The following is a 10,099-nucleotide window of genomic DNA, read 5'->3' as shown; positions in this document are numbered from 1 at the left end:
AAAGGCTTTGCTCAGGTCCAGGTAATGAACATAAGATTTCTGATGAAGTTCAGCATGTAATTTATATGTGGACGCAGGAAAAAGCATCATGAGAAATGAAAGTACAATTTTCCTTGTTAAGAAGGAAAGGTTTTAGGAGAGCACCATGTTTCTTTTTAAAAATGCCACCTCTCAAACTGAGGTGATGAACTATAGTAGATTAATATGAAACAAAGTGAATTTTCTGGAATGAGGTAGAAATGCCTTGTGTAAAGGGAAGACTACTGAGAGATGGAAAGCATTTTTCCTTTCACAGTGGGTTATTTCTTGCCATTTGTAGGCTGTAGTTGTTTTTCTTAAAAAAAAAAAACAAACAAACCATGTGGAAATGCATAGCTGCAGTCTGATATAAAGTACCTCCAAGCAAAGATTATTAAAAATGACAGGCACTTTTCTGTGTATTTGATAATGTCAAGAGCAGATGTAGTGCTGCACATTGATGTAATGAGAGATCAGAATAATTCTCTTTTCAGCAAAATCTGTAATGCCTAATGTAAGAATGTTATTTTGGGCTTGCTTGAAAGGGTGGTTACATTGTGATTCAATAAGGCACCTTAAACTTGCTTGACTTTAAGAGTGTCTTTCAATCCACCACTATTCAAGACAGTACTAGCAAAGGTGTGCATTTAAGTTTTTTCCTTAAATGCTTTGCTGAATTTAGGCTTCAGAAATTAACCCTTCTCCAACAAATAGCATTCACTGTGTCACACTTGTAATAGTATATTGAGGTTTATGCAACTTTTGGAAAAGCTTGCTCAAAACATGATTTTCTTGACTATGTCATGTCGCTCTTTGGTGTTGCACAACTATCTGAGCTTGACAGTAATGGTCTAGAAAGGGGAGAATCAAACCAGAAGAGAAGGAAAGTCTAGCAGTGAGTTTGAGGTAGTGTGTCCTACTCTACCCTGTCCTCCTCCTGCCCTAGTCCTAGGCCCTCAGAAATGGGACTTTCTGTTATTCACTAATCCAAGTTTTCTCTCTTTGGAATTATTAATGACTGGCATTTAGAGTTGACATGACATACCCAAATCATCTGCTAGGGCTGGCTGTGAAATGGGACTGTGAAATGTCACTCTGAATCTTTCTTGTGCACATCTTGGCCATTGATGCAGGACCCGATTTGTATAGATATCTCCTTGACAGGCTTCCTAGGTTCCTTTCTTCTCCATTTCATCTTTTCTTTGGGACTGAGGCCATTCTCTGCTAACAGCATGTGCTAGCTGAGACGATGTTACAGGAGATCCACGTGATTTTTTGGATAGTGCCTTCAAGATTTACTGGCAGGCTTAAGCTACATTTGAAAACTAATTAGCATTAGTATAGGGTATAGAGTTAAAGTGCACTGGGAATTTTAAAATAATTCCATGTATGGACATTCTCTGTATGACTGATTTTGTAAATCAATGCACACTGGGTGGCTGTATGAGCTGTATGAGTAAATTCAGTAAATAACTTTGTACATATATGTGTGTGAGTGTGTGTGTTGCTAAATACATTTTCAGTTTACAGCTAGGTGTTTGCAGTACACTGTAACCATACATAAAATTCTTTGATATTATCCTTGATTCATGAGTAGCATTTACTGGAGCACACATATTTATTTTTAATTGTCTTCGTTTTTTCTTTTCAGCTCTTCTTTATGCAACTATTTTTGGAAACGTCACCACCATTTTCCAGCAAATGTATGCCAACACCAACCGGTACCATGAGATGCTGAACAATGTGAGGGATTTCCTAAAATTATATCAAGTCCCAAAAGGCCTTAGTGAAAGAGTCATGGATTATATTGTCTCAACCTGGTCCATGTCTAAAGGGATTGACACGGAGAAGGTATGAGTACATGAAGTAACAATTTAGATAGCAAGAGTTGCTGTCCATTGTGTACTTTCTTAGAAACAGGACTGTATAACAGCATATAACTTACTAACAAATTCTTAACTGCATGCTACTCCATTATTATGTTTGCATTTGGATAAAAAAATTGGATGTTTTTAAAAAAGGATCATCTTGCATTTATGCCTTTATTTTTCGTTATGGTAAATGTTTTCTGCTTTCCAGTCTTACTTTGCCTAAATACTAAACAATTTTAATGTACTTAACTATTGAAATCAACAGGAAATTTGTTTTCAGATTAGTCCGAGAAGTAATTTCGTGTCTAACCTACATCATTACTATTATTCTGAAAAGTATTGGCATCTGTGAGTTGCAGTGAAATGAGTTTGATTGGCTTGGACCTTTTGCTGATGCCCAGGACATCAGCATATCCATCAGCATAATTAGTATAGGATTTAATGGCAGTAGGTATTGATCTCCTTGAGCTAAAATCTCTTGGTTAGAAATTAAGGCCTTTTGTAGTGAGGTACAGAAAACGTGCCACTGCTGGCAGCCATGCAGGGTAGAAGTCTTACAGGACTTTAGCCTTCAGAAAGGACTGGTCATTTAGGTTTCTTCAAAAGCTGATGAAAGGAGGACGTTGTCTCTGCAAAGTGACTCATCTTGTGCCAGGACAGACTAAGTGAATTGTCCTCACAGCCTCTCTTTCTCCATAATATGTGCAGTGAGTCTGTCTAGCCTTGGGTATTTTAGAGAGGAGAAGTCAGGTGGGAGGATTTGCACCTGCAATGATTCAATGTAGGCAAAATATAACAGTTTTGGGTCTGGGTTTTGGTCAGTGGAGATCGGCGAAGCTTCTGTGGACCTGACACATCAGTTTAAATTAGGCATTCAAGCTACAGTTTCCATGAGAATTTTCTTCCTAAGAACTTAAAAGGCGACTGTCTGAGGAAGAGCAAGGAAGTGTCATAGTAGATTAACATCTTAAAATGTCTAGTGCTTGCAGAGCGTTGAAGTTCTTGCTTTAGTTGAATCTATTGTGTAATATGGGATGATGGTGCAGCTTGTTCAGCTATGCCAAGATGAACTTGTTACACTGAAAAATTGATTCTTACATCATGCTGATGCAACAACAGTTATCTTCATGATGATCTACTGTGAAATTCAGCCTGCCATCACAAATACAACTGTTCTAAATAACAAGGAGTTTGATTTCTTTGATTCTTGTGTTTCAGTACGCCGTGTTCTTCAATAAGTTAACTTCTTATACACTAATACCCTAACTTGCCAGTACTGATTCATAGAGTGTTAGAAGTGAGCTTTTATATTGTTTACTGCTATAAATGCATTCAGTCCTGTTGTCTAAACTGAAAACCATGTGAAAATTCAACTTTCATTTGCATTTATTTCCTTGCAGTTAAGCCAGAATCCTGTATAATTCCACTTTATTCCACTACAGTTTCATTAGATTTTAATGATGCTTTGCAGTTAATGAGGAGAACCTATGTTTTAATTACTGAAATTTCCTTCCATAGTTTCCGCATGTCCGGTTTTATAGATTATAAAAATGCAGTTAGGACCATAGTTATGGTAACTCATGGTAAGCAGTGTTCTCTGGTCTGTAAGATGGTAGTGGCTGTTTAGCTAGATAATTAATATGGCTGTAAATCTGTGACTTAGGTTTTAACAATTTTCCCTTGGTAAAGACTTGCCTAAACATAGGCCTGGATCCAAAACCTATTTAAAACAGTGGAAGGATGTCAGGAACCTCTGCATCTGGACATCAGTAGTTGCATCTATTCGAACTTCCCAGAAAAGCCCACGTTACAGAAGAACAGAGATAAACGTAAGAACTTGAGCACCGGGTTGAATACGTTGGTATTTTGTGTCCCTTGGGTCTGTACAAGTGTAAGGATCAGGCAGTTTGTTTTCAACTGCAGGACCTTAGCTGAGTTTGGGATTTGTTTTAGCAAAAGGGTGGAAAGCTGTGTCATAGCCAGGCAGCCTTCCTGCCCTTCTCTCCTCTCAGGAAGGTGTTAAAATGTGCTTCACCACAATCTGAGACAATGTTGTCGATTCCAACTGAAAAAAGTGGTAGAAACAGTGGTACAGTCCCAGAGACTAATCATGTAGAGTGGATTGTTTCTCTTTGATTAGTTCATTACCCCTCCAAGCCCTTTAGTAAGACCTTCTGCATTTAAGGGGAATCCATCTGTACTAAACCTAGAGCAGCAGTGGATGGGAGCACACTGTGGGGACCCCCAAGGTACACAGGGGCAAGTTAAATTAATTACCACAGACCCAGTGGGGCTAATGGGACTGCCTTGCACGAGCTGCTACACCCGCGCAGGGCTCCAGTGTGGGTTGGCATAGGGGATTACTGCCCCAGGACTTGACCTGCTTCTCTTGCACTGCTTTGTCTTACAGCCTGGAAGTGACCTTCGGGTCCAGTCTAGTTTTTGAAGTTCAAATATTGATATTCTGACCAGGGTGTTGTCTGGATATCTTTGCATCACATGACTTCACATTCTTCTTAAGCTTCATGAACTTTTCAGTAAGCTTCTTACTATCTTGCAAAACACATGTGCTCATGACACATGATAATTCGTGAGGAATTTATCAACTTTTCAGTTTCCATCAGACAGCTTAGACAGTTTGCATCATCCAAGGATGTCTTCCAACCTAACATACAGTATTACATCCTGAACTGTTCCAAATATACCTGCATTGTCACACTGAAATGTGTTTTGCAACATCATTTGCCACAAATTTGTCATCCATTTCATTCGTTCACTTGCAAGTTGAAATGGCTTTGTTTTGAAATCCAAATACAAAGAGCAAGAAGGCTAATCTATTAAGAAAGAATGAAATTTCTTATATGAGTATTACAATAGGTTCCTATGGTGATGAACAGCCCTAGCAATTTGGTGGAGTAAAAATATACACATGTGCATGTGTTTCTTTTGATAACTAAAGATTTTAAATGAACATGTTTGAAATTGAATTGTAAGTTGATAACTTGATTGGAATTACTACCCTTTAACATGTGTAGATTTGTTGCATCAGATTTCAGATATCTGTCCTTGAATGGCACATTCAGTGTGTAGTCCCAAAGATCTTTGCTAAAACATTTAAGGATGAGTCCTTAGATGGGAACTGAAGGCAAATTTAAAGTGAGCATGGAGGAAGTTAAATGAAGATCTAGTCCTTGCTGCTTGTGAGAGAAAGTTGTCCTATACAGAAGTTTGTCTTAAAGCCCCAGACGATTGTCCTTACAGGTGGAAAAGGATTCGAGTGACGGTGCCTTAAGCATGCAATTTTGGCTTCCCTGTTCTCCTTGGGAATAGCTCATCTTCAAATCCTGCCTTCAAACCACAGCACTTCAGCCTGTCTCTGAGTGTTCACAAATAAGGAATTAACAATGACACTAAAAGCATTAGCATATTTATTATTATTACTTAAGGGGAAGCAAGTGGCCTCTGGTCCATAATCTTATATCACTTAACCATGAGAGACCTCCTCTGACAGCTGGGATGACGTATGTAATACATGCACACGGGCTCTTATCTCCTGGTGTAAAAACATCTCCAACAAGATGGATTTTTTTTTTTAATGTTTAATGCTACGGGTTTTGGGGTTATTAATCTAATAATGAGCAGAGCTAAAAACATGACAAAACGAAGAAGCCTTTATCTACTAAACGGTATTTCTCATCCAGCAGAACCTGGGGTTTTTTTTGAGAGAGAGAGGTAAAATAGGGGCAGCACAATCTCTGCATATGACCATATCTAAGCAGCTGAAAAAAATCTTTGCAGTAATAATTTGATATATGAAGCACACACTGGATTCAAATCTCTTAGTTTTTATTGAAATCTCTAGGCAGCAAATGAAAAATTTATAGATATTAGCTCTTCTATAAGAAATAGGTCATTATACATGAAAGCAGAAGAACCATTAACTAACATACAGATATCTCAAGGTCTCATCTAATCATAACATTCTGAAAAGTCAGTAAAACCCAAAGATTATCTCATCTTGACCTCTATCCTGTTGTATGTCTTAAGATTTGTTCAGAAAGCAATTAAAGAAATGTCTGTCATGTTTTAACAGTCGATTCCTTCAGAAAAGCCATAGGTTGAAAGAGAAAAAAGGCATCTAGTCTCCACCTAAGCATCAATGACGATGTGAACAACAACAGCCAATTCCTCATTGCAATGACTGAGATGGAAATCATGGAAAATAACACAATGTGAAAACTATTCACTGCTGGCCCACTAAACTTTCACACAGGAGAGATGGTTTTGTGGTAAACAGACACAGGTTGTAATTTTATTAAACATTAACCTACAGAGGAGTAGTGCAGTTTAGTCATGTTTTCTTTAATAAAGTCTTGAAGAGCTGTAGTAATAATTAGTGATAGCCTGAGATGAGCAGGGGAATCGGGCTGCCATTCCTACTGTGTCCCATCACATGGAGGTGTCTGTAAGTGCTGGCTGGATTTCCTCGTGGATGACCAGGGTAGAAGGCTTCCAAGCTTCGTGGCCAAAAAGAACTTCTACAAAATTAGGTGTGACAGCTATACAATTCCCTGCTGAAGAGGGAAGGTAAAAATCGTTTGGACAAGTATTTTTGTTTCGTTGTAGAGGCGGGGTTGTTGGTCGTTCCTTGCAGATCGGGACGAGGTGAACAAGAAGTCTTCCCTCACCTCACAGAGCTGAGCTAGGACCAGGTACAGTTGCAATCCACAATTCTTTGGAGAGCGGGATGCAGGAGAGACGGTCAGGGTCTCACTGTCCTTCACATGGGTCCAAGAGCGGGGCCTGTGCACCAGTGGGGCTTTCTGTTTCACCTTTATGGATGGTATGGATTATTTACCTCCTGTACGCACTGTGCTGAGCCAGGGAAGGTTATTCCCAATTATCTCTGCCTCCTGTATGTGTTCATTTTGGGATTAATGCAGATTAAACTGTGAACCTGCAATGCTTGAGGAGGTTCCAGGGCTGTGGAGCAGCTCATGAGCTTATTTCTTGGGGATTAAGTACCCAAGTAGATGAGTTGGGCATTTTCCTGAGCACTGCCACCAAGGGGATGGAGCTCACAGAGGAGCTGTCATTTCCAGAGACCACATCTAGGGGAAGATCTTCTCCAGATCTGTTTCCTTAATGCTTTCACCCTTGAATGTCTTTACATAATACTGCATGTTAGAAAATAAAGCTACCTCCAGAAGAAGCACAAAATAAAATAATCATTAACCAACTTCCTTCTTCCAAGGGTGACCTTTGTGCCAGAAGCTGGCACTCCAAAAAATGTTGTGACTTCAGATATTCTTTGATGCTGTATTCTTTCTGCTGTATATTTTTCTTTCTTCTATCTAAAAAGTTGGTTTTTAATGATAGAATTCCTGACAGTCTGCTATCTATTGCTGCATTAGAAGGTCATGTAACGATTATGTTTGGGATAGATATTATAGAAAAACTGGAAACAATAAAATCTTTAACTATACCACCAATAGGCAACCTGGGATCTGCTACTTTGGGTCATCAGTGAATGGTTCCTAGTGTGCCACATTTTTCACTGTATTAGACAAACCATCAGGCCCTGTGCTAGTAAACCACTTTATCCTTCAAAGATGCAGTGATGCCTTGCATATTCCTGTTTTTCAGACGCTTGGGCAGATTTTTTTATCTGTCTTTACTATACTGAGTTTAATGGAATCTAGAAAAAATTTCTAGGGAGTTTTGAATGTCTCTCACACTTGTTACTCAGTTACAAACCATTTAATTTCTTTACAATACTACTAAATCTAACAATTTTGATCACTGCTTTGGCACATGGATTTTTAATAAGAAAACAAACCAAGTTCATCTTACTAGGGTCGATTTTCAGTTCTCAATTTTGAGCATTTAAATCCAAGTGACTTTGAGTTTAGTGCAATTAAAACAGAGCACACCAGTGCTGCTGAAATTCAGGTATGAGTGCCAAGATATTCAGTGATGTAGTAAAGACTACCCTAATGCATGCAGGGTTATTAACTGCTGGGTTCCACACATCACCTTTTGAGTTACTTACAAAATTACCTGATTATTACAGGAAAATGTTCCATGATTTGCCAATGAGCTAGTTTCTTACCTTTGCCTCTTTGGCCTCTGTCCAGTGCTAAACATAACACTTCTAGCCTGCGCTGCAAAAGAATTCAACACTGAAATGAGCCAAATCCTTCTAAAAATCTGAGTAACTTGTTCAGTTGCCTAGAGGGTATTGTGGTTTTTTGGAAGGAACTGACCTTGATTATGACTGCTGAATGTGTCTGAAAACCCAGAGTGGCCTTTCTCCACAGAATAAAAGGAGCTATCTGTGGCCCGTAACTGGTTAGAAGTCAGTGGAGTTTATTTTCTTTATTGTCAAAGCTGGCATTTTTTAGTGTCTCCAATATAGGTTATGGTTATTCATTTAGGAAATGTTACTTGATACAGCACTGCTGGAACTGCTTAAGCTCTTTGCTTGAATATCAGTCAATATATCCCTGAGTTCCAACCTTGAGAAAGTGAGGATCCTGTGTGCTGAAAGAGAATTACAAGTAGATAGCATTCAGGAATCACTAGCCTCTGCCCTTTTTGTTAACAAGGCTTAACATATTCTGTAATATTTGCTAAGCCATCCTCAGGCTGGGGAAGTTGTTTATTTTTTTAAATACTTAAACCCATCCTAAAAGATATTGTTTGGACACACTCTTAATCTATACACTTTTTGTTTCGATTCATTTGCTTTTCTTTGAGTTCTCTACAAACTGTGCTCCCTGTAGAGTTCTTTGAGCTGTTTAAGGGGCTTATCTTAAACTGCCTGAGCATGTTGAGAAAACCAACGGGAGAGGGAAAAACTAAAATGGAACCTCCTTGGGAATTTTATTGCCCCCTTACAGACCTCAAACTGGAAAGATAGTGAGACATTTTGTGTCGATTCCCTCTGTGTCTTCCAGAGCTGCTTACTGCCTTTTGCAGGGTCTAGCAGCAAACACAAACTTTCCACTCACCACCAGCATTTTACATATGCCACAGGGTGCTCCAGAGATGACCTCAGGGTTGAATCTCTGCATTAGGTGTTGGTGTGTTGGGGTATGTATCAGCTGGGTGCCAAGTGATGATGGTAGAGCTCAGCAATTGTCTCACAGTAACATTGAAGAGGTTTAATTTTCTATGCAGAAGAGGGAAGTGTTAAATGTTATTCTTTGCTTTACTTTTTCTTCTCTCACCTTTGTAGTGGTTCAAGTCTTTGTGGATACATGTTCATGTGTGGCATGGAGCTTTGCTCCTTTTCTGGTAGAAACACAGCCTATACATCCAGCAAAGATTTCCCTCTGGGTAGAATTTGACTTTCTCTTCTGATTTTGCATTGAAATGTAACAGTTTCTGTTCTTTCATGCTACTTGGATGCATATGGGAAAGCTGACTGCAAGGTCTGCGGCTACAGATTTATGATAGAGCAACTTCTGTAGCAGCATAAGGATCTGGTCCCTGCAGACTGCCTGCTCCAAGTCCTCTGCTCCAAAATGATCAGTTAGTGAAGCATTGCAGTCAGCAGCCCTAATATTCTGCCTGCCTTAGAAACTACAGGTTTCACTGAGAAAGGTCTTGAAATCTCTAAGGAAATTTTCTCTTCAGAATTTTGTCTCAGTGGTTTTTGATATGCTGTTGAAAGAATACACAAGCTAGAACAAATGTCCCAGCTGAATTTTGGTTCTACTAACATGAAATGTTGGAGGCATTTCCCTAACAGTGAAAGAAGAGATTGAGTGTTACAGGATGTCCTTTCCCTTAAACTGAATTTCTCTTTTACACCCATGTGTATGTTTGTACCATCATAGGAACTACCATGTGGCTTATAGTTTGTGTCTTTTTAGTTGCATACTGCCTTAAAAATGCTAGTATCTCAGGAAGAGCATTTCACCATAAGAATGTCAAAATCTTGTATTATCAATAAAGGATCGTTTTCAGGAGAATATTTATCTGAATTTGAAGTCCTCGTTCTCTCATTTTCTGCTCTTAGGATCTTTGAACTATTTATCATTATCTTCCAAATGCTCCTGTGTGATCCTGTATCACATTATGTGTCTTCTTTGGAAGCAGGAATATTACTAGATAGTGTGATCTGTGTCACCAACAACCCCTTTCTACAGTACAGTTAATAGAGAAGCTGGTGGCATGTGTGAGACTTCTGAATTCATGATGTT

The 10,099-nt window shown here is 38.9% G+C and overlaps 1 protein-coding gene across 1 annotated transcript in view; it reads left to right on the top strand.

Annotated features, from left to right (window-relative positions):
- The first annotated feature begins 821 nt into the window (after window positions 1-821).
- LOC103768100 (potassium voltage-gated channel subfamily H member 5-like) overlaps window positions 822-10,099 on the top strand; it is a 56,472-nt gene continuing 47,194 nt past the window's right edge. Inside the window, exons 1-2 of the mRNA XM_008935232.1 lie at window positions 822-861; window positions 1,670-1,869. Of these exons, the coding sequence (XP_008933480.1) occupies window positions 822-861; window positions 1,670-1,869 (240 nt within the window). The remainder of the gene's footprint in view (window positions 862-1,669; window positions 1,870-10,099) is intronic.

Source organism: Merops nubicus, unplaced genomic scaffold (assembly GCF_000691845.1).
Source record: "Merops nubicus isolate BGI_N331 unplaced genomic scaffold, ASM69184v1 scaffold6132, whole genome shotgun sequence".
Taxonomy (NCBI): domain Eukaryota; kingdom Metazoa; phylum Chordata; class Aves; order Coraciiformes; family Meropidae; genus Merops; species Merops nubicus.
Note: the sequence above shows the minus strand (reverse complement) of the source record. Positions and strands in the feature narration are given on the sequence as shown.